Consider the following 25,417-nt stretch of genomic DNA (forward strand, 5'->3'; position numbering starts at 1 on the left):
AGCAAAAATTACTCAATAAGTTTTATAAAAAGCACCAATTATCATAAGTTCACTAAGAATGATCTGAAAGCTTGTGAAAGATAATAGAGCAGATTCTCCCACAATATCACAGGGATGGTTGTCAGCTCAAAATGCACTGTGAGCTGAGTGTTTGTGTCTACAGAAACCACCACAAGGAGAGAAGCAGGCAGTATTAATGGATATTTGCAATTTGAAATTGTGGAAGGGAAACAACTTCTTTGGACTAACATAAATTTGTCCAGAACTTCATTAAAATACATTGGTCCAGTAAAATGCATCAGTATAGCTTTAAGGAAAAACATAATTGAGATATTAGCTATAGTGTGTTGTACTAAAGGTAAAAACTCTTTTAAAAGAAGTAAAGAACTTCTTTTCTGCAGTTTGAGAAGAGAAAAAAATAAAACAGGTAACTCTCCTCCAGACCCGCTCTTCACTGAAAGACAGTGGCAGCAAGGCTTCCATTAAGAATATATTATTCCCAATGCAATTTACATTTCATTTAATTTCATTCTTTTAGCAGTGTCCAATGTTGTCTCAATACCGGTACACTAATAATGGGTGAAGAAATGGGTAGACAGGGAAAAATATAAAAAGCTATAAAGTTCCACTAAGTGTTCTGTCTGAAGTGAGCATTGTAAGTGAGATGTAACTCTTGCAATTTGATTATTTTTTTTAATGTTTTTTTTTTTCTACACTCTATTATAAACTTCCATTTTGGTGTCTTTTTAGAATTGGGTTGGTTTATAGCTATTTTAATTGCTTTTCCATTAGTTACCTTAGTGATGTGGAACAAATACTTCAATGAGACCTATGCTGAGCAAACATTTCCTTTAATTTGGCTGGCCCTCAAAAGGCAAAACCCCACTTAGAGTCGGGCCTTGTTTGCTTGAACATAAATATCATCTGCAAAGAAAGAGCCACTTCTGGATAAATGGTAAGGACAATCAGGAATTCTGTCACTTCTGCCTCAAGTATTTCATCCATCATGAAATGATCTTGGCTATTGGCATCACTCTACATAGAATTTGTATGAATGTTTCCAAATGAATAATGAAAGCTATAAAACTGTGCTGAATTCAAATTCAGTTTCTGCCTCACTAACTTTTTAGCAAATACTTTTTCTGTTCTTGACAAATACGGGCAACAATAAAGACTTTACAAAAAGGAAGAGACTGCTTCCCAAACTAGATAAGTGCCTGCCAAGTTCTCTCACCTCTTCACCCAGGCATCTGTATGGACAGCTCAAGTCATCTGCTGTCCAAGTAGGGGTTTGTATTTTGATATCTCAATTAATTATACCAAACACTCTGGTGTAGCCTCCTGTACTTTCTTATCTATGTTCAGCAGCATGTCATGGAAACAATGAGCAAAATCTGAAACATGAATACAAGAGCAGATAAAATGAAAGAACACAGAGAAGAGCTTGTCAAACCTCAGTTCCCCAAATGCTGGTAGTGAAAAAAGCTTTTGTGAAATTTTGCTAATTCCTTTCAAATTTGATTTGGGAAAGGGGAGAGATTCTGAAAATATTGAACAGTGATATTTCCAGAAAGAGTTATTTTGATCTTTATTTCTGAAAAAATCTTTTAGCTACATTTTGAAAACTGCCAATAGATACATAACCCAGATCATCAATGTTGCATTAGATCTTATCAGGGATTTTCCAGGGCATAAATTTTTGAACATCTGTGGAATTAATTGAAAATCATTTTTTACCTTGAAAAGCTCCACAGTTTTGTTCTCTGTGCTGCCATGTAAGGCCAGCTGCCTTTGAAACTGAGCGCTGGGCTCTGCCTTCCCAATTTGATCATCAAAAAGATCCACAGGAGAACTAGGATTTGTGTGTGGGCTGAGATGATTTAATTGTGCATTCTCTGCGTAGCCATCAACCTGGTTCTTCTGCAGGGTTTGAAGGAGAGGGAAAGAGCAGAAGGCCCGCAGGTGCAGAGGTTTTTTTGAACTTAAATGCATGGAAAAAGGCATTCTGTATCCGATTTTGAGAGGGAAAAAATGAGAAAAATTGTACAGACCTACACAGGGCTGAAAGGCAGCCCTGGAACACAATCTGGATTGTACTAGAACTGAATTTTGAGGAATCTGTCCTGGTAACACAGGGGGAACATTCCTGTGCACATGCAAGGATGTTTGCTGTTCTCCCGGGCCAGGAAATTAGAGGGTGCCTCCCTCTCAGATCCTTCCACCACGAGGCAGCATTTTATCTCACAATTGGCAGAATTCAATCCCTTTTTCAAGAAGTTTTGGAGCCTTAAGCAGAGGAACTTCCCTCCTGGTTCCACCTTGGTGTGTGCTCACTCTGACAGCACCTCTTCCAGAAAGAAAGTCCAAGGTCCACCCCAGCAGCAAACTGTTGGGCTCTGCTCCCACGGAGAACTTACCCTTATGACAACCCCCAAATCCCTACCCACTTAAAATAAATGGATGACTAGAAAATTTACATTGCCAAGCATCTTTCTGTCCCCCCCAGGCCACAGGGCAGCACGTGTCCCCAGCTGGGGGTACAAGCAGCTGTGGGGTGCAGGACAGGCAGTAGCACCGTGGTGAAATGAGTGTTTTACGTGTTTCATTTTGCATGCTGCAATTTTCAAAGAACATCTGCAGTCTCCCTGCAATGGCAATATATTCTTCTCAGCTATAGAGCCTTTAAAAGATCTCAGTCTTATAAAGAACAACAAATCTGCAGAAAATAACCATCCAGACTGAGAATGAGACCAAGGGTAGCAGGTTCAGGAAGGTGCAGGGTCAGGAAGGCACTGATTTCCTGGAAATATTTAGAAAATTGGTATCATTTTGTGAACAAAAGGGGCTAAAACCGCAGCAGAGAACCCAGCATGAGCTGACACAGCCCACACTTCTTCCTGCAGTCATTGAGACCTTGACTGTGACCATGATATCCCAGCTCAAGCTCTGCCAGCCCTCACCTGCTGCCCGGGAGACACCCAGTGACCTCCTGCACTGCACAAGTATCAGTCCTGCAACCAGGGAGTCAAAGCTCCCTCACACTCTTTGCCTAATCAGGAGTATGAGCTGAGGTTTCCAGAGGTGGAATACTAATGATTAACAATTAATTAGTATATTTGAATCAATCTCAGGTGATTACCTGGAGAAGTGGTTGTAATTTGCACTTTTGGGTTGCCTACAGAAACACCTGGGTTCAGTTCATATTGTTTTGGTGGGTGGGGTGTTTTTTTCCCTACATGACATTAACGTATTTCTAGAGGCATTTTCATTTCTGAAGGGGAGAAAATTGTGCTTTGCATTTTAATTTACCATGACAACTGATTTTCTCCTCCTAAAACATTTCTTAGAAACAAAAGAAACTCCTACTTTCACTTGCCATCTTGCGAACGGTTTGTCCCAGGCCACAAAGTGCACAACCTCTGTAATGTTCAGGACAGGGATCTGGCAGTCAACAGCCTGAGAGCTGAGAAAATCTGCTTTTGTGGTTTCTTTTTCTCTTGATATCCATTCACCATCGAGATGCTACAGTAAAACAGAAGGAAAGAGCAGAAACTGAAGGCCCATATAAAAGAATTCTAGTTGTCAACATATGTTTCTATTTCTAATTAATAACGTAAGGCATTCCCAGATGGTTTATTTAAAAGAAAGGATGCTGTTACTACAGGCACAGGAAAGGGGAAGCGACGCTTGTCTGCGCGTGCAGGTGGTCTATTGATTTAGGAAGTGCTGTGGTGGTATGCACTTGGGATGAGAAAGGGTAATGTGATGGAGCAACTTTGTGTTTGCCCCTGGAGCTCAGCAGCCAACTCCTTGTTCCTTGAAGGTGATGTCAGCTACTTCTCTAGATCAGCTACATGAGACATCATGACTTGCTAAGTGCCTACGGAGCCAAAAGTGGGCATGGCAGGCAAATCTCAGCTGTGCCTCATGAACACTGACTGGGAATCAGGCTGAATGTCTTTTCTGAGGTGGATTTATGAGTTTAATCAAACATTTCATATCTGTGTATGCTGATCCACTGAACTCAGTCCTAGTGTTTCATGTCTATAGTTGTTTACGATAAAATTATAGTGGTGATGTAAAAGATAGGTTTAATACTCATTAAAACTTCTGATTTGGTATTGAACTATGACTAAGAAAATTCAAATAACAGCCTCTGTAACTATGTTGAAGAAACCTCATACTCAACCACAAAACTTGGCATTTAAATGTGTTTAGGAAAACAACCAAGCATGCTGATTCCAGATGTACAAAATGAGAAATAATATTGTGATTTCAGGCTTCAACGGACAACAGCGCAGCTGAACCAGACAAGAGTTAAACAAAACCCCTCAGAGAAAACAAGCAAGAACTCCCAGCTGTGCATTTCCAAGGAGCCAGCCCATGAAAAGGCTGAGCCTCTTCAGCTCCCCTCGATCATGGCAAACACATTGGCAGTGGAGTTGGAAGGTATTTGTAGCCACCTGTAGCAGATAGTGGTGACAGTTCAGAGTAAAAGAATTTTATATAAACATGCCAAAGTTTGACTGTATCATCAATATTTTAGGAGCTGCTTACAGTTAACCTGGTGACCTCACAGTGCAGGTTGGGCGAGTCTTTGAAGCCGAGGCCAAACACCCGGATCCTGGTGCAGTCGGAGGCACGGACATCGCAGAGACCCCCGTTCTCTAAGCCTGTGATTTCCAGAGCTTGCTCTGAAAGGGTGAGATAGATACAAAGCTTTAGAGAGTAGCACTTACATGCTGTTCTGTTCTGCTTTATCAGAGATATTGTTGTTGTTGTTCCTGGTTGCTCTGGTTTAATACTTTTCCTTAGGGTCCTCCTTGCCTATGTGTGGGTTTCTCTTGAATAGAGGAACAGCAGTTTTTGGAAGGGGAAGCAGCAAGCGTCCACTGAATAGTTGCCCTTTGCACTCAGTACCATAAGATGTGTTGCGTGGGTCATGGATTCAATTGACTGAAGCTGTGGATTCATGCCAAAAGGTCTCCAGTGGTAATACATCTGTTGATTTAAGTATCTGGTGGTAATGCTTCTCCTCTCATGGGAGCACAGCTGAGAGGACAAGGCCTCATGCCATAACACAGAGAAGCAGGGGGACGAGATGTGGAAATATCTGAAGATGACCATGCCACCAGGGTCCTTGTGGTGTGAAACAGCAATGGAAAAGAGAGCCTTTTTTTTTTTTCAAAAGCTATGGAGTCAATAAAAGGACCCTTAAAGAAAAGCTTGCCTGTGAGGGTTAAAACATTAATGGATATCTCTCAGCTCTTCACTGTGTCAGACACAGGTCTTGCACCAGTTAAGTTTCACTTAAATCCTACTCTGAGACCGTAAGTAGGACTTAAGTGATGTACAGCCTGTACTGGTCCCCTTACAAGGCTGACTTTCACCCATTTTGTTTTTAAAATATTTTATGATTCTCTGGGAGAGTTTTGTTTGGGTTCTGTTGTACCTTAGGTATTCACTATTTAAAATTACTCATTGCTTTCATATTGGGGTTATTTTCACAGAGGAAAAATGCAAGCCCACTGGATGGCAGCATTAAAATCTTTAATTTAGAAAAAATATAATTTAGTAGATATCTAAGGTAGCACAACACTCAGAAAGTCTCCTATATCCTCGGTCAATAACAGCAGCCAGTCAGGATCATGGTTTCATATTTTTGTTGATAAAATTTGTAGTTCTAATGGTCAGGAGAAGCCACTATGTTGACAAATAACACAAAGCAGAACATTTGCTTCTTGTTTTCTGAACAATACTTAATGGCAGGGGATTGACCAGGAGCCCTTGGAGGGATGTCGCCCACCAGCAGGGTGTAGTTCAAGTTGTTATCCCTGCTACGTGGCAGGGAGAGGCTGCCAAGCTTCCTCTTCCCTGCCCCATCACCACTGCTCTGGCAAAACAATATTGCCCATCAATTTTCTCTGAGCTGTAGCTTAGCTAAAACAAGAGAAGTTTTGTGTCACCTGGTATTTTAGTGGTACGTTAGTTCAGCTCTGATTTGCAGGGCAAAATACCCTGAGCTGAGTTGATAACCTTCCCCAGTACCCCGCTGTTCTTTAGGGTTCTGCCATTTAGGCTGTAACTACAAGAATGTGGTTTAAACACTGAGATCCCACCAGACTGCAGCCCTTAACAACAGAGCTGCATGGCTCGCATTTTTCCAGAGAAAGGAAGGAAGGAAAGCAACAAAACCATGAAAAATAATGAAAACACTTCTTCCCTCTGTTCTTCTGAAATGCTTTTATCCTTTCTTTCACTTTTTAAAATTTATTTTATTGTGGCAGTATTACCAAAACTGCTGGTTGCTTTGCAATATTTACAAGAAGAGAAACCATTTACAGCTTATCAGCTTTCATCAGTTAGTCGTGGATTCCTGTAATGCACAAAACTATTAGTCAGATGTGGTGGCTGGTTTTGATAAATTGCCTTCTTCTGCGGTTAGTGCATAAAAATTAAAAAAAAAAATGCTTCATTATGCTTTTCATGAGATTTTAATAGTTAGCCCCACTAGTACTGAGGTAACTCACATTGCATTAACGTTTTCATTATCGCTGCAGATTTTCAGCCTTCTGTGGTTGAAGTAGAATATCAGAGTCTGGGAAGGATTGAGGCACAGAAATGTGCTCCTGCAGCCCTTCCTGTTCCACGAAAGCACTCTCAGGCCAGTTGCTTGTTGATGAGACCTGTGCACTTCTCCAGGGGTTTTCTGACATCTTTGTGAGCACATAGTTGGGTCAGGGTCAGGACAACATTACCCAGCCTTGGTGGGTAATCTATTTTTCGATGACTTACAGTATAAGCACAGAATTTCATATTTATTTCTCTCAAACCTCTCTGTGCACACTTGTCAGGGCTTAACCCCAGCCAGAAACTAAGCACCACACAGCCTCTCGCTCACTGCCCCTCCAGCAGGATCAGGGAGGTAAAGGGTAAGTGTGAGAAGATGCATGAGTTGAGATAAAGACAGTTTGATGGCATAGAAAGGGAAGAAAATAATAATAATGATAATAATAATGACAAAATATTTAGAATATAAAAGTGATGTACAATGTATTTGCTCACCACTTGCCAATAGATGCCCAGCCAATACCTGAGCAGCAGCCCCTGGCCAGCTTTTCCCCCCAGTTTACATACTGAGAGTGATGCCACATGGTATGGGGTATCCCTTTGGTCAGTGGGGGTCAGCTGTCCTGGCTATGTTTTCTCTCAGCTCTATATGCACCACAGACTACTCACTGTCACAGCACGAGAGGATGAAAAGTCCTTAACTTAATATAAACACTGCTTGGCAACAACTAAAAAGATCAGTGTCTTATCAACATTAACTCTGATGGAAAATAAAATTATAATGTCTCCTTTTTTAAAGAAATGGATACTCTAGTTCAGACCTGAGACTCAGTATAGGCAGTACCTAAATATTGACAACAGTTGTTATTTTTGTCTGTTTTTTAAAAGGAGATATCACATGTCGGTCTCTTCTCCCAGGCAACCAGCAATAGGACAAGAGGGCATGGTCTTAAGCTGTACCAGGGGAGGTTTAGGTTGGATATTAGGAAAAAATATTTTTACAGAGAAAGTAATCAGATATTGGAATGGGCTGCCCAGGGAGGTAGTGGATTCACCGTCCCTGGAGGTTTTTAAGATGAGACTGGATGTGGCATCAGTGCCATGGTCTGGTAACCACAGCAGTGTTGGATCAAGTGTTGGACTTGGTGATCTTGGAGGTCTTTTCTCCATGATGTTGGCTTTGGAAAAGTCTCCTGATGGTCAGTAGCTGGGCACTAGAACACACAGATCCTGCTCTTGCTGGGGGTAATGAAATCAAGGCTCAGTTGTCCATCATTCCATGTGTTAGTGGATGGGTAGTTAATAAGCCTGTGCACAATATACACTCGAAGGCCAGAGGGGTGAAGACATTAGAAGGAAATATTGGAGAGCCTGAAATATCTCAGCAAAATTGCTGCAAGTAGTTCAGCAGAAGACTGGAGGGGAGAAAGACAGGAGCAATAAAAAGAGCTGTGAAATGTCATAAAGGTGAGAGCGAGGGCAAAAGTGCAGATATCCAGAGGTTATGGAGACTTGGGATGGATGTCTTATGTCTATAGAAAAGCAAGTTAGAGGCAGGAGAGAAATCTGTAGGAAACTGGGTAGTTCAGGGAATAAGTTAGGGGAAAGTATGATCTATTTGAACATTAATGATTTATGTTTAGGGAGTCTGAATGTCAAAATACAACAAAATCCAGGACTGAACATTCTCCTTCTTTTCTCTGTATGGCCTGTAGGCCAAAAATGTACTTTGACTTTTACAAGTAGATTAAAAACTGAAGCTCAGGCTGGCACCCGAGGCTCAAATGGGTGACAGGGTACTGTCATGTTATGGTGGAGGAATTAAGAAGCTGTGTGTTCGCATCCTCTGGCTCAGGCTTGGGCATCCCACTGCATTTCTAATGCCTGGTCTGCACACATAGCAAGTAGACAAGATGCATCTGTCACCTGGCAGAGCATCGCAGTGGGACACTGATGAACAGCAGGAAATATTGTGGAAAACAGTAAAAAATCTTGGGTTTTAATGAAACTGTCTCAAGACAAAAAAGAGAGAGGACTCTGAAGGTAGAAATCTCAAAGGCCTCCAGACCTCAGATGGTCAGATGGAAATAAGGCATCTGCCCTGTTTCGTTTGTAAGACTTGTGTTGTGCCTCTCTTGAGAGACAGGGACCCTTCCCCTCCTTCTGCTTTACCTGCAGTAGGAATTTTCAGGAAAGAACAGTAAATTCAGAGCTGCTGACACTGCAGTTTCACTCTGTAAGCATTTACATGAATCAAACCTGACAGGAAGCACAGGCTATATAATAGACTGAACCTCCCTCAACACCCCACCCCCACCAAATACATGGTTGGTTTTATAGGTTTCTGTTGCAGTGTATTATGTAAATAATATGCACAGATGTAGAAGTGGAGACAGTCAACACAAGATCAAGCATCTTGCAAAACTACACTTGTTGAAGTCTTACTGATGAATAGATATGGTTCATGTTGGATTTACACTTTTGATTAGAAAAGTATCCCAGTGCAAATAAACATTCTTCTGCAGTGTTTGAAAGCTACACATGTGGCTTTGGGCTGGAGCAGCAGACCTGGAATTGAAACCAGCAAGAATTTTGTTTGAATAAAGAGAAGGAACTGAACTGCCCTGTTTTCTTGAAGAGGATGGTAAATAAGCAATCCAAGTCATGAAGAGCAAATCAAGAACCAGATCATAAGGGATGCGTTTGGTCAAAGTTTTGCTGAGTTGCAAAAGCAAATGGCCCATAGTGTCCAGTTGCCTTATAATTGAAATCATGCAGCTGATTGAACAAGCTGCAGTGCCAGAGCTTGCTGGTGTGGATGTGGAGATCCAGCTACTGTAGCTATGAGGATTCGGCATCAGAGCAGCCTGATGCTTAGTTATCTCACTGCTTGGACAAAGCAAGACTGAATGTGCCTCCATTCAAGTGCTTGCACAAATATTGTATTTGTTCCTTTTGTATGTAGAGTTATTACAGCAATCATAGACACAATCACTGATTGCATTATCCTGGAACTCATGCTATCCATGACCCAAAGCTCATTTGATAATCCTCCCTAAGAAAAAAAGTACCAGCAGCCATATGCTGTTTGCCAGGAATTTTGCACATCAGTGACCTCCCTGGCTTCTAAATAAAAACCGTATTTTTCCCTGCTTCCAAAAGCAGGTCTCAGAGAACCAGAGCAGCTGAAGGAGCTGGGGGGGGCTCAGCCTGGAGAAAAGGAGGCTCAGGAGAGACTTATCACTATCTACAAATACCTGAAAGGAGGTTGTGGCGAGGTGTGGGTCAGTTTCTTCTTCCAAGTATCAAGTGACAGGACAACAGGCTCGAGTTGCACTAGGGGAAGTTTGGATTGGATATTATGAAAAATTTCTGCACCAAAAGGGTGATCAAGCATTGGAACAGTCTGGCCAGGGAAGCCATGGTGTCACCATCCCTTGAGTTATTTAAAAGACCTGTAGATGTGGCACCTGGGGACACAGTTTAGTGGTGAAAATGGCAGTGTTGGGTTAACAGTTGGATTCAATGACCTTAGGGATCTTTTCCAATGTAAATGAGTCTATGTTTCCATAGTACCAAACTATAGACCTATGATCATTCTTAACATGGAGTGAACCTGGTTTTCTGCTTTGAGTGTCTCTGGTATCCAGTATGGATTGCATAAGCCAGCCCTGAGAGAGTGTGAGAAAAAGCATTTTGCAAGAACTCCCTGCATGTGAGAAATGGCCTGGCTCAATTTCACACTGAAAGCATCCATGTGCTGCAACAATATGGTAGATTATTTTTTGCTTTAGAAATCTCACTGTGACATTTTAGGTTTACTTAATCCTTCTATTTTTAATAGGCTTGCTGGCAATTTACTTCAGCAATAGAAAAGGAGTGTGCTGTTGACTACAGAATATTTGCCTCTTTCCTAGATGGCCTTGAGAGGTGACATAATGTAAGATTCTGGTTGTGCTTTCATGGCTCTTACACCAAAGAAGCTCTCAGTTTTTGTCCCTCAAAGGCACTTCAGGAAAGAACCCAGGGCAGCACATTGAGGCTTCCTACAAATGACTACAGTGGTGCCACTCAAAGGGATTTGGGTCATTGTGGGTGTCATCTTGGTCCTTATGTTAACAGTAGTGTCCAGTTGGTTGTTTTTAGTAATTTTCCCATCTTTACAGTTATTGAATTAGAATAAAATCTGGTTGTTGCACTTGAGTTTTGTTCATGATTGGTTGAACATTCTCTACTGGTAGATTGTGGGCTCTTTACACAACATAAAGCATGATATAAAGGCATTACAGGTTTGCTCTGAATTTTTGGATTTGGCCAGTTTAAATCACACCTTAGAATGGTTTGCAGGTTTTAATTCTATTGCTCAAAAACCATCGTGAATTTGTTATTTATTTTGTGTGCACGGGTATGAGTATTTGGAGAAGGAGGTTGTTTGTTCAGGGCCTTTTGTTTTCTTCTGGATTTAACAAGATTTAAGGCTGAAATTTCCTGTGGTGCCTGTAAACAGCCTGATGTAAAGAAGTTATAGGCATGCTTCTGGAGTGTCTGGCTTTGGTCAGTTTAAATCAGACTTATAATTTTGTAAACTTTTCTAGCAATTTAATTCCATATACTTCAGAAAATGGTTTTGTTTAGCTACATGTTTCACTGCACGGCTTTCACTGCTTTGCATTAAAGCAAATAAACTAATCTCCAGGAAAGACTAATCTCCCTGATCTGGTTTGCAGGGAATAGTATGGATCACTGAGCATGCAACCTTCCATGTCCCTTATCATGAGGATTTGATATCCTTTTAAAATTTGGTTTCTATTGACTTTGCAACTATAAAGCTAATAGCCCTCTTCCTGCTCAGCCATGTCTGTTCTTCGAATGGAATGGACTGGGAGTTAAAATAGTAGATTAAGGCTGATATTGATGTTTGCCTTTTCAGCTTGTTTATTACATCTGCGCCATCAGAAAGTAATGTAAAATTGCTATGAAAAGAAGAGAAGCTTCAAAACTAGCATGAACTTTGTCAGTCCCCGAGAATTGCCCACAAACATATTTTATGTGACCGAGAAAAATGAGCCTCCATCAATATAAAGCAGAATACCTGGGTGTCAGTCAAGATGCATCAGTGGTAGGTAAAGTTCATGGGTTTTTCTCTTTTAATATTAAATTGGGGTTTTTTGTAAATTTTGTAGTTCTTACCAAAATTTTTGTGGTTGGAGGTGTGCATTCCTTCTAAAAGCACAAAAGTTCTGTTTTCAAAAGTGGATAAGTCCTATGTTTAAAAATTTATGTTCTAACAAGTAATCTCAAAGCTTGATATTTACTCATTATAGACTTTGTAATTATGACTGCTAATACCAACTCTGTTTTTAGCCTGAAAAGAATGTAGTTGTGTAAATTTTTATGGCCGAGAACTGAGGACCCTGTAGAATAATTTTCTTCATACAGGATGCTCCAAGCCCCATCCAACCTGGCCCTGACACTTCCAGGAATGGGACATCCAGAGCTTCTCTGGACAACCTCTGCCAGTGCATCACTGATGATGAGAAACATTCACTTTTAGGTGTCTGATAGAAAGAAAGTGTACTTTGTAAATAAACATTTAAAAGATTTCCTCCCCTGGTTGCTTTCAGTATTAAATCATAAATTGTTTTAACTAGGAAAAGGCTGAATAACCAAACCCAATAAAATGTCGAATTGCATAACATGTATCTTCATATTTATTCTTTATCTATTTTCCAATACTTCTCAGTAAGCTGAGGAAAAAAATTGATATTAAGTGGAGATAACAGGTCTCAAAAGAAAAGTTTTCACATTCAAGTTATATAGAACCTCTTTTACAGAGTATTGATATCTTAGTGAAAGTTCTTTAATGTCAGCTTAAAGGAAATAAGAATATATTCTTAATACCTTTAAGTTCTGTGTAAAGAACGCAATCCCAGTGGGATGGAAGCTGTGTATTAATGTGTGGTTTATGTTGCAGCAGTACATGGAGATCTGCTTGAAGTGTTCCCTGCTTTATAGAATTATTTGCTGAAGAAAAATGTATCTGATAGAAACAGGTGCATTAGCTTGTAAACTTTAATAGAAGAACACTGCCTCACGCACACACTCGAGGGAATGTGGTAGGGACAGGCACTGGAAACTTTCAAACCTCCCTCAGCTGGATGGATAGGAAAAGTCAACATTGTGGAGCGGGAAAGGCAATAATTAGTATGAGAAAAAAGGAAAAATAAATGAATATTTGTAAATGGAGATCTGATTTTTTTTCTTGATAGTGTAACTTCATCACAGTAATAGTAACTGTGACTTTGTTAATACCTCATCTGCCAAAGTCAATGGAATTGTTATAATGAGGAGGAGAATTCAGCCCAATGTCTCACTAATTGAAAACAAAAAAGCCTCTTAAAGAATAATCTCATTTAATAAAGGGGTTTTGGGGGTTTTTGTTGGGTTTTTTATTGATTTTTTTTTTAGTAGCAATTGCACTCTGTTTGGCCAGAAAAGTTTAACAGAGCAAGTGAGCATGGTGTTTGCTGTTCTCACAAGCATGTTTGACTCTTCCTTTGAAATCCAATTTTGAAAAATCAATAAAATTGCTAAAGTGTATTGCATCCTCACTGCCATATAACGTCTTTTGCCATATTAATGAAAAGCTTGGTTGTTTTTTCTTTGTTTACTAATCTAAGCAATTTGAAGAAAAAAGGATCAATTCCTGTGGAGAGGGTCAGGCAGAAATTCCACATTTTCAGGTAACTCTATTTCTGGGGCCCTTGTGGTGCTATAAAATGCGATTCTCCCTTGAAGTTCTGGTCACAGCAGCACCACAGGTTGGTCCCAGAGACAGAGGCCACCAGCATTACACACAGTGAGTAGTTATGTTTCATTTTAGATATCCTGGCGATTTAGGAAATGAACTGATTTTTCTTTGGAAAGTCTAATATGCACTCTTTTACTTTGTATAGTCTAATTTATTTGTGGAGGGCACGTATTGACCCAATATACCCTGATGGTTCTGCCTGCAGTGTCTTTCTGCATCATGTCATCAAAACACATATTGCAAAGGCCAAAAAGCATTCATTTACTTGCCAGACTAACAGCCCTTAAACAATCACTATGATCTGGAATTTAAAGATCAACAAATTGACAGAAGTGGGAGAAGAGTGTTTAGTTCAATCTGTGTGCTCCTATACAAAGTCTGCACAGCAGATTGGAGTTTGACATAGAAAACTGACTGAAATGCTCTGTCCCCTTTCACCTGAGGATCTCAAAACAACTTAAGTCTTTTCTTTAAATGTTTTCCTCATGTTGTGTTCCTTGAGAATGGGAATTATGCTTAAAAATAAAGTAATTATATAAATGGTGAGATTTCTATAGTATGTACTTTATCCTCACCTTCATTCCTGATCTGATTAAAAAGCACTAAGCTTATTCCTCCATGAGGGAGAGACATTTTCAATCAGAAGACCCCACCTGAGGAACTGTGATAGCTGACCCCATACTTTTGCTCATTATATTTTTTTTTAAATATTTAGTGCTTTAATATATGTTATATAATTAGAACACATGAACAAGACTCAGCCCAAAGAAGTCTGATGAATTGAGACAGGTCTGTATATGTAGTATATATGTAATAACTAAAAATACCAGGGTGTAATCAATACAACTGCTGTGGCAGATGGATCTGAGGGACCTGTGTGGTTGTGGTTCACAGCTCTGAAAATGCAGTTGGGTTCACAGGACTCCTTAATAATGTTACTGAAGTGTATTGATACCAAAATGGGATATCCATAAGTGAGGTAGGTAAGTGTTAACTTCTCACCTTCTCACTGTCATTTTTGCTCACTTTAATTTCTGTGCTGGCTATTTTTTCCCCCCAGAACTTTCTGTGCAGAAATTTAAACTTCAAGTGTCATTACTTCACTGAAACTAATTTGTCCCTATTATTCCTCATTACCTTTTATCTTGTAACTGCTCTTTATAGCTTCATACAATCTGCGTATTACATTGCTCTATGTGTGCTTTACTAGTACTGATTTATTTTTTTATAAGCACCATGGTCAATATATACAAATGGTAAGCACCAACCCGATTTGCTATCTGCCGTAATTGGATTCTGCCTTTAATTACAGGTGGTAATGACATTTTAAGCACCTTATACAGGTGTTGGGGGGGTGGGGGTTATGAAATGTTAAGCAACATTAAGAAAGTCTAAGCTTCTGGAGTGTTGCCAAATTTCAGAGGTGCCTTTCAACTCCAAATTGCGATTTTCATGTGAGGGTAATTATAGCTCTGGCCACCTGGACTGCTCCTGTTGGAGTCAGGCAGAGCAGAGGAGAAAGCCTGTCTGCAAGCCACACTTTGTATCTTCTCTCTTTATACATGTTTTCATTTTAAATTATTCCAAATATGTTATAGCTTGTATTCCAATCGCTAAAAACACTGTATGGCCATCTTTTTGTGTGTGTTTTTTGCTGGTCAAAATCAGTGGCAGAATATATTGTTATGCATTGGCAGCAGAGCTGAGATTGGGTGACCTTGGGAAAGGTATTTGAATTATGTTGATGGCCTCCTTGATCTTGGGGGAGTTTTAATTCACATCTATAATTCCAGCCTGAGAAAATTAGACGGAGATTTGTTTTGGAACTGATGGGAAAATATATAGCCAGCAAAAGGAGTTGCCTTCTCCTTCATTACTCACGTAACTTCTCCTGGAAAATAACTTTTTCCTAACAATGGCACTTAAAACTTTCAGCATTTCCAGAATCAATGTATATTCCTCTGTTTCTTTGGTCCTGCCTTTTTAAAAGAAAGTGAAAGAGGCAGCAGTTTTCTATGTCCTGTGGAAACCTAATTCAATTCTTAATTTCTCCTCCTTTTCTTCCCTTCCCACAGAACCCCTGCTTATTAGTCACAAAGCCCAAAGGTTTATCCCTCCTGTGCTTGCACAGTGCTGATTGCCTGGTGCTGCCAGCCAGGTCAGGATGCCTGAGCTGCCAGGGAGGGGGGCTCAAGCTGTTCTGGTTGGAACATGCAGCTTTATTTCTGAGATTGATCTTAATTCTTCATCTCTAACAGCCTTTTCTGGTGTGAAATCCTGGGTTTAGTGATGTCAACAGGATTTCAGTTCTGAGGGCTTCCAATCTTTTGAACTGTCGTTTGGTAGGTGCATTGTTGCTGGGTGATACTGCTCCACATTTCCCTGAAAAGAGGTGTCACATCCTACACACACCTTAGGGTATGTATGTAAACAGCTCTGGAGGTGTTTAGCCTGGAGAAAAGGAGGCTCAGGTGGGGACTTATCCCTCTCCAAAACCACCTGAAAGGAGACTGTAACCAGGTAGAGACTGGTCTCTTCTCCCAAGTAACAAGCAATAGGACGAGAAGAAACAGCCTCTGGTGATGCCAAGAGAGGTTTAAATTGGATGTTAGGAAAAATTTTTTCACCAAAAGTGTGGTCAAGACCTGGCACAGGCTGTCCAGGGAAGCGACTGAGTCACCATGGTTCAAAACCATCTAAATGTGGCACTTGGGGATTTGGCTTTAGTTGTGAAGAAGGCTGGGCTGTGTTAGTGGTTGGACTCGATGGCCTCCCAGGTCTTTTCCAATTTGAATGATTCCATTGTTCTGTGCTGTCTGTGTAGAACATTTCTGCCTACAAAATGTGAAAACAAGCAAATATCTTTAGATATAATGTGAACAAAATTCAAAAATCAAGGTGAAGCTCACACTAATGCTTATCTTGCTTGTCTGGACCAAATTATCTAGATGACCTTTTCTAAGTATTATAATGTCAGAGAGATTGGCATGCCAGAACTAAGATTTTATTTCTCCTTGTAGGGAGTCTGACCTCTGGCTGGATGTATAGGTCTACTTTACATTGCACTTACGAGATCAGGTAACTTTATATATATACAGCTTCTGGGGTTTTGTATATAAAGAAAAATATTCAAAATAACTCATAAACTAATTAATAAGTAGTCTGTAATACATGGAGCTCATTGCAGTTCATCATATCAATTCACTTTAGACTGTGGCAATACTTTTCCCTCTCCATAGTTAATGCTGAAACAAACTTATTATGTGAAGTTATCTCTTAATTTATCTGCATTTATACCGAAGACAAGGGAGAATATCCTGAAAATTAAGTGTGACAAGAGTTACCTTGGGTTTGTTTTAATTTTTCTGCTTTTTTTTTTATTCTCAATTTTGCTCAAAGTCAGCTTGAACTTCAGGTGCTTTTCCATCCTGTTGTCTCCGTGACAGTGTTACAAGGATGGCCTTGGTGGCCAGGTCCTGCTCTCTTCTGGGACCTTGTATGGAGCCACCCAGTGTGGCTGTCTGAACTATTACCCTCCCAGACTGGTCTTTCACCAGTCTAGTGTAAGTCTGTACTGGAAAACTGCTGGAGCTGTTCCATGTTAGTTTTGCCATGACACTAACACACTCACCCCCAGCAAATGGAGCAACACAAACAGCAAGGGGAATTTATCCTTTCCTGATTGCAGCAGTGCATCTCCTTTGCAGGTCCAACACCAAGCTTCCTTTCCCCAGGGACCAGACTAAGGAAGAAGATGCTTGTGCTAAAAAACTCAGCCCCTCTGAGCACTGGAGCAAATTTCCAAGTCAGTGGCTCTGGAGGGATCAGGAGGCTGCCAGGGAGAGGCAGGATGTTAGTTACTGGAAAACTAGAAGGAATAAGCTGATGTACTGGGAGCTCTAATAAGCCAGACTCACAAAAGGGAAGTGATTTGAAGCAAAGACCAACTACCACATTTGCCTCAACTGGAGAAAAGTGAATCATAGGATCGTGTTGTACCAGGTTGGAAGGCATCCCAAAGACCATCTGCTCCAACCTCTCCTAGAAAGAGCATGGTCTAGACGAGATGGCCCAGCACCCTCTCCTGCTGAATCTTAAAAGTGTGCAATGCTGAGGCAGCAAGAGACAGATAAAGCAGTCAGACCAGGGGATAGTAATGGCTTACAGAGTGTTCACCAGAGCTGATGTGTGTTTGTTTTTCAGTTCTCACCTCCCTGTGCAATCCCAGGCCGTGCTCTTTATTCTGTCCTGGTTTATATTTGATGTCGCAGCAAGAAGACAAGGTGCCATTAGCTTTTACTTGAAAGGTCATATTGAAGCTATTTTCCTCTAATCTGAGAGATTTCAGCCATAGGAAAATAAAATTTTAAAATCTGGCCCAAGCAAGCCCCCTAACCTGTCCATATCACAGAGAAATGAAGTTAAACATTGAATTGTGTGTTGGAAAATTACTTCAAAATTGCTTAGCTTGCTTTTCAGTCCCTGGTGTCAATTGTTCTCTCTGTGAAAGAGAATGAATTCCTCCATATTTAGGAAATTATTCTGCAAAATTTTAGCCTGCCATTAACAAAACCCAAATATTAAGATACATTTTGACCACTTTAAAACCTCAACACTGAAAACATGTTTATTGTGAAGTAAGTGGGTAATCCCATCCCAGCTAATAAATGCATTGGGGTATCAAATGTGCCACTGAGCTCCTGGGACTGGATGGATACTTGGATGTCTCAGCTAAGCCATGGTGACTGACACCAGATATGAGCTTTACTTGCCCTAAATACTGAACAGTGTAGAAAAAAACCTTTCCCCCACATTTGGGATGGGTTAAAAAAGCACACCTTGTCATCTCAGTTTAGCTGAAGTACTGTGACTCCTTAAGCTGCAGGAACTAAGCTGTATGGCTGAGCTTTAAGTATCTCTTTGTAACTTCAAGCATAAGCTTATGTGGTTTGCTGAGGCAGGGTTCACATTTTGAAATCAAGGTTCACATTTATGCATGTGCTTAGTTTAAAGCACTGTCAGTACTCACATTGGACTTGGATTTATCCATTGAGAATCTGAGCTATAAGGAAGAAATAAACCCATTGGGATAGTCTCCTGTGTAATTCATAAATATTTGCAGAATCAGGTCTGCAGGTTCGAGTATGTCCTGTAGCTATTTTATGGCTTAGGCAGGGTTACCTGCTCATTTTGTCACTTTTAATTTTATTTTGATACTAGTACAGTGTTTGAAACCAATGTTCAAACTTTATTCCCCGTTGATCAGGAAAAAAAGTATCTATGCACTGCTAGCATGAATATTGACCACAAGGTGAGCAGGACACTTTTTTTTTGTCAGAAGCTTGCTTGTCAGCATGCTGGTGATAGATCAGATGTAAAGAAAATCACTTCTGCAAAACCAATTTGCTAAGAGGCCTGTAAAATCCATTTTTAAAAAGTTACTGAGGCAAAAAAAGTGAAGGACCAGCCAACCAGACATTTTGATTGGCTCTTCAAGGTCAGAACGTGATTACTAATTCATCAAATACCTTACTGGTAGCGCTGTTTGAAGAGCAAACAACTCTGTGCAGATGTTCTACCTAATAATTTCAGTATCATGGAAAGAATTTTTTACTTACTTTTGGCAATGCTACAGTCATAGGAGCTGTGGCCTTCAAAGCACTGGCAGCCCAGTTCCGTGCAGTGTCCCTTGCTGTTACAGAGAGCAGGACACCGGAGGGTGGCGAGGATTTCCTCCAGGGGAGCAGATGGCTGGTTCCCAACACGAAACACTCTGTTTCTGCTTCCAAGCACTCTTCTTTCACATTCATTTTCCAGAAGGGCTATCAGTGCCCTCACCCAAGCCACGTCATCTTTGAGCTGCAGGTCCAAAAGGCATATTTCAATTGCCTCATCCAGCTGTTTCCCGAGGAGGTCTTTACAGGCCAAGCCAATGGTGGAATTTGCAAGAATTTGGTGGCAAATCTCCCGAGCTCTGGCGGCAGTCAGGCCATTGGGAGTGGGCCACGTCAGTGGAAATTTCATCCGAACCCCTTCAAAGTAATCCTCAGGGAAAAAATAGGCAAATCTCTCCGAGTCTCTCTGGGTCGGGCCATGCAATGGGTGAAAGGATGAGTGTTCATAATAGTCATCTTGCCTTCTCACTTTCCTTAGGTCTCCTGTTGGTTTGGTAGAGTTAATGGAACTGTTGTTATTCACAGAAACATTGTGTGTGAGGGGCTTTAATTGGACCTTGGGGCTACCTCTCTTCTGGACTGATTTAGGCAGATATCTTTGCTCAAAAGGCTTGGTCAATGGTTTCTCACCTTTTCTTAAAGCAGACTCTGTTTCTGAGTGAGTGACAAACTCGGATGTAACATCCAGATATGGGATTGCAGAGGTGTAATCCACAGGATCATAATGGCAACCAGAGGACTGAGGGAAAGGAGTCTGAAAGGCATTCAGAGTGTTTGCCACAGGCACAGACTTAGTGTTCTCCTTCTGACATCTGCAGTAATTTCTCCTTTGCTTCCCCTCAGAAGGTGCTGGAGTCCTGTCAAATAAACTCTTCCCTGGAGGTATTCTAATTTAAAAATAGAAAGAGATTAGAGGGAGAAAACTTTCAACAAATTAGTCTATAATACCAAGTAAACTTTCTTTCCCTGACACTGGGGTACGTACAAATTCCCAGCCTACAAAAGTCCTTAAGAAAATGCTTAAGTTTGGTCTCTGTTTTCTTTAGTCACTTTTGCACTGCCCTTCTTTAGTTGTTCTGTATGTTTTTTAGCACTACATGGGGACTTTTTAGTAACAGATGCTTAGGTGTTTTTCTGGAGCACTGCCTAACTGCTTGACTTCTCTTTGCAGAACTTTCTTTGAGGTGCAGGTTACCCTTTGTCTATTACACGTGAAATAAGGCTTTAGATTTGTCCCTGGTGTGACCCAGATAACTCTTGGAGAACCACAAAAAAGTGATATTTGTTTCAAGTGCTGTATTACGAATACACCTTTATCTGTCTGTGCTTTGCTTACCACGTGTTTCCTCTAACATGTGGATCACTTTTTTCTTTTAAATGTTTTGTTTTTCTTTATTTTTTAATTTTATGCATACTTAATTTCATTCTTGTCTTCTAATGGATTTTTCTTTGAGTTTTTCTTTCAACACAAAGCAATTTTCTATTGATCACAGGGCTAGGCTATCATATAAGGTGAGGTGATTTTTTCTCCCCCTTTTTAATTTAGTCCCTCTTTAATGATGGATGAACTTCTAGAGAGTTCAACTTGAATAAACAGCCATGATTAAAGATTCTTCAGAAATTTCATATCTCTTATTGATCTTATTTATGCAGCACAAGAGGAATCCTAGAGCTTCATAGAAAAGGATGTGTTTCCTGCCCCAATAGCTGGCAGTGTATCCTTTCCAGAAAAATTTGAAATAGCACCAAAAATTTAAATTATTTTGGCATTAATTTTGTCTTGCAGCCAGAATGTTGAGGTTTCAGGAAAGTGAAAGCAGTTGTCAACATATTGGAGCCAGACGCTAGATATTGTTGTTGGAAACTGTAATTTCCTTTATCCAATTTTTCCAAAATATATTGAAAATGGCATATGTGATATTACTATTTTAGTCATTGACACAACTCTAAATTTTAAATAAAACCTCTCAGTGACACTGGCAAAATTAACCAATTTCTCCTCCTGAAACATGAGCACAAACATTTATGAAACCCTTTTTCCCAGTGTTTGGGCACAGCAGAATGGGTTGGTTTTCAGGCTCATGGAAATACACAAGTTATTTTGCACTTTAATACAATGGAGGAAAATAAAACATATTAGATATTGAGGTGGTATTAGCCCTTTGGACAACACGTTTTAGTGTCTGAGTGGTCATCCTGCACACACCATTCCTCTGGCTCTAAAATAGAGGGGTTACCTGCACCTGAACCTTCTTAATTGCAAACCTAAACCAAGGCAGCAGAATTAGCTCTTCCATTGGTATAATATTGCATAAACTAAAGGCTAGGGTAAATATAATTTACTTAATAAATAATCAAATAATTAAATAAAAAAATAACTGTTCCAGAATCAGGGCAGAAATTTAACACAGAAATGAAAATTTCAGTACAATGAAATTCTTTTGCCTTGAGATTCTTTCTCAAACCTGTGTGAAACTAACTGCCTTCTTTTGGTCAGACCTGGTCAACAGGATGGAATGGAAGGTGTGGAAAGGATGGTGCCACTGGAAACCCCATCCTTCCTCACAGCCATGCACATAACCAACAACACCTCAGTGAGCTGGGATGGGCCTTCTGTGCCCTGCATAAGATTACCACACTCTCATTCCTCTGAGCTGCCCACTACAACCCAGGAAAAACTAAAGATAAGTTTTTCAAACTGAGCTGGATGATATTATAAAGTCCAAAATGATTAGTGTTTCTGCTTCTTTCTTGGTATATTTTAAAAATGGTTTGAAAAATTATTTCACCTGCTTAAAAACACATGCTTTAAGACTCAGTTCTTCTTTGCCCGTTCAATGTTTAAGGGCTCGGAAGCTCTAATGTTGTTTTATTTTTTAAAAGTTGTGTTGGAAAGCTGATGTGTAAACCAGATCTGTGTCATTCAGAACCCTGCAGCTGCTTGAGAGAGGTGGGAGCCAGGGAAAACACCAGATGGTGGGCACTCAGAGTAGCTTCAGGTACTGGAGAAAGCCTAACACGCTTTCAGGGTTATTTAAAATGAAATTAAAAACAACAGCAGAAAAATCACCCTCTAGCTTTTGGTTTTTTCTGCACCATTTCTCTGTGGGTGGATCAGAGAATGATCCAGTCTCCTTAGGAGATGGCCTTAGTTTCTCCATTGGCTTGTTTTTTTAACCACGTTCTGAAGAGTACTTGAGAATCCATCCTTGGGAGGACTGCAAGATGAAATTCATCACCCCTCTTGCCCTTCTCACTTAGCAGGAGTTTCTCCTGCTTTCCCTGAAGTACCTCCATCATATGTGCTGAGCCCTAGAAAATTCCTCAGTGCTTTACGGGTATATTCCTTTATATTGTGCTTTGGCTTCAGATCTTCCAACAAATTTGATTAGAATAGGTCCTCTTAAGGCTCTTGTTAGCACATTTTGGGTAGTGAGCTACTGGTTGGTTCTTGCACCAAGCTATTTGTCCATCTGCCTTCCGAGGAGAAAGCTCTGACTGACTGTCACATTATTAGGATATTAATGATGGCTGTTGAATTCTAAATATTACAATTTGCAATGGCAAGTCAAAACAGACGTTAGATAGCCACTGCTTAGGCCCATTGAAGAGAACTAGAACATGGTAGAAGTGATTATTTTCTGAAATGCAACAGTTCTAAAAATTCGTTGTTCCTCTAGGATTTTGCTGAGTTTCCATGTACAGAGTAAATGGTATGTTACAGTGTTTTGCCTTATTTTTCCTTGTTTTCAAAACGTACTTTATAAACAAGACTACACAATCAAACCCATTTAGGTTTTAGGAACACCTATTAGGCATGTTTAAAGTTCAGCAACAGGAATAAAAATGTGGGATAGGGATATGGTTACGGACAGGGATAGGGACAATGACAAGGATATGTCAGAAAGCCAGATTCCTGGTTCTGGTTCCAGACCATCTGTCTCAGAAAGTGCAAGTTTTCAGAGCTCACTGTCATCATTAGTCGAGTAGATATTAAGTTTTAACATGGTACATATATTACCACACTTTGTCAAAATGTAACATTTAATCTATACTCACATATTGTAATTAGTGTTCAGTAATGAACACAGGAAATACCAAACCCTTAATTAATCCCTATTGTCAGTTATCTGCATTTTCAAGTGTGGGTGAGAACTGCTTTTTTTTTTTTTTTAAACAGCTAAAAGGGATCTTAACACAGCTGTTAACATGACATCACTTGTGAATATAACTTCTGTCTCAGTAAGTGCTGATGTGTATTGTGCTGACTGAAAATTAAGCCCCTGTGCTGTTGGGATGGAAATGGGTCTCCAGGCTTCCCCTCTAGGTTAAGCAGATCTCTCTGTCTGGTCGTTAGGGGAGCAGGTAATGAAATAAACCTATCAAGACCATTTGTAACAGGGCTCAGAGCGTCTCACAGGTGGGATCCTCTCTGGCTTTGTACCTCCACTCCTCTATGAAGTCTTCCTCAGGAACATTGCTCAGGTCGTTGTGGCTGATCCCGTCAAAGAGGCCACACAAACCCCTGGTGCTGTTGAAGTCCCTGCCTGGTGTCCTCACTGTCACACCCATTCCCCACTCGCTCACGTCGGCTCGAACAAACGCTCCCGAAGGGAACAGGATCTGAAGAGGCAGGAAAAAAACCCCCAGTGAATTGAAGCTCTTACCAAGCTTTTTATGCAATAAGAAATGTCTCTTTCCATAAATGAAAATATCAAAGCAGGACGTTAGAGATGGTGGAGGTAATTTAAGATCACTTAGAAACACTATAAATATTTGTTTGTGCTACTATTTATCTTGCTTTCAGATTCCATGGTATTAATATCTGATAGCATTACATAAATATGAAACTGCACAAGTACTTTCTTTTTAAATTAATAATTGCACCCATTGAAGTTTTCCCACTGGTAAGTTACCGGCTAATTTTTGAAGTGACTTCCATGACAGTAAGGCCACCCTTGTGTCTTTGCCTGGGAAATAATTTCTTTTAGATAAACTGCCAAGTTTGAAAAACAGCTTTCTTCCCTCTGAAAATTTTTTTCATTTTCCAAGGCCGGATTACCCAGAAAATGATTGTGTTTTAAAGTAGATAAAGCAATTTTCTCATTAAAGAACTAGTGGTAGGCTTACACTGACCTTTAAAAGAAAAAAAATGGCAAGGTTCAAAACCAGAAGTTAACTGTGTGGATAATGGATTTTTCAGATTGGTTTACTAGCCAAGAAATAAAAAGAAAAAAAAGCAAAAAGAAAATATCCGCTCAACTGAAATGTATTCTTGTTTGTTTGCTTTATTTTTACTGGTAAAAAGAAAATTATTTGAAAATTATCTGGGCCAGGAGCAGGAGTATACTATCCTGAAAAGTAGCCTTAATATTTTCTTTTTATCCAAAATTAAAAGTTTTCAGTTAATCTTAAAAGATACATTAAAGACTTGTAAACATCTCATTATAATAATTTCAAAATAATTATTTACCTTTTTTAAGAGGCCTCTGCCTAAATATAATTTATTCAAGCAAATAATGTTCTTTGCTTTTCTGTCTTTGTGGGGATTTTTAGGTCCCTTCTAAGCTCCTCCCCACCAAATCTATTCATATCTGTGAAGGAACAACAAGCTTATGTTTTTATTCCTGTGCTGGAATCTAGAGTTTACATATTAGCTCCACTAAATAATAATGCTGCCCCTTTTGGCTTCCCAGTCATCATTTCAGGCTTGCAAATACTTTTTTGAGGAGCTCTCCATGAGCAGAGCAGCAAAGTGCCACCGAGTGCAATGGCAGCTTGGGACACAGTTTTGAACTCAGTCTCTCTGTGTTTTGATCAGGGCATTTAAAGCCTCCTTTTCTTCAAAAATTATTTGCCTTGGGGAATAATGTAAGGCTTCATATAAAACCAGTACTTTGAACACCTCAGATGTTCTTGGCTGTCCCTCCGCTTTGGCTGTACCTATGTTTCACTTCCCAAGGTAAGTATAAATAAAATCCCAGTAATCCCCCAACATAAAACTCAAATGGCCTGACGGGTTTAACTTTTTTTTCCGGTGGTTTAATAGGTAGAGCAGGAGAACTGCAGCTGACACAGTGCTGGGTAGGATTTGATTTCCTTCTTCACATAAACGCGTGTCTTCTAATTACATGCTTTACTGCAGGGAGGAGTATTTCCTACAAGGCTGTGTGTAAAATCCTTGCAGTCAGAATTGCATGAGCTGTTCAGTCTTCCGTCTGGATTAATATTTCCAGGTGTGGATTTATTTCAGGAGTCTGGAGGGCTGTAACTCTTTCCCTTCCTGCCGCCCCAGACAACATATCCCAACTGGATTTAACATGGCTGATTGAGGCTTCAAAGAAGATTTTTTGAGAGATTT

At 40.1% G+C, this 25,417-nt stretch overlaps 1 protein-coding gene and 1 long non-coding RNA gene across 3 annotated transcripts in view; one reads left to right on the forward strand and one right to left on the reverse strand.

Annotated features, from left to right (window-relative positions):
- LOC135417444 (von Willebrand factor D and EGF domain-containing protein-like) overlaps positions 1-25,417 on the reverse strand; it is a 177,783-nt gene that overhangs the window by 76,002 nt on the left and 76,364 nt on the right. Inside the window, exons 10-13 of the mRNA XM_064661620.1 lie at positions 23,501-23,679; positions 19,000-19,943; positions 4,558-4,694; positions 3,367-3,522 (exon numbers count right to left, since the gene is read on the reverse strand). Of these exons, the coding sequence (XP_064517690.1) occupies positions 3,367-3,522; positions 4,558-4,694; positions 19,000-19,943; positions 23,501-23,679 (1,416 nt within the window). The remainder of the gene's footprint in view (positions 1-3,366; positions 3,523-4,557; positions 4,695-18,999; positions 19,944-23,500; positions 23,680-25,417) is intronic.
- On the forward strand, positions 14,243-17,175 carry LOC135417445 (uncharacterized). 2 transcript variants are annotated; one of them, XR_010432034.1, is made up of 3 exons: positions 14,243-14,364; positions 16,402-16,459; positions 17,089-17,175. It is a non-coding gene; the product is annotated as an uncharacterized LOC135417445 (long non-coding RNA). The 2 variants fall into 2 exon arrangements; XR_010432033.1 differs by having other exon boundaries at positions 14,243-14,360.

This window comes from Pseudopipra pipra, chromosome 7, assembly GCF_036250125.1.
Source record: "Pseudopipra pipra isolate bDixPip1 chromosome 7, bDixPip1.hap1, whole genome shotgun sequence".
NCBI classification, from domain to species: domain Eukaryota; kingdom Metazoa; phylum Chordata; class Aves; order Passeriformes; family Pipridae; genus Pseudopipra; species Pseudopipra pipra.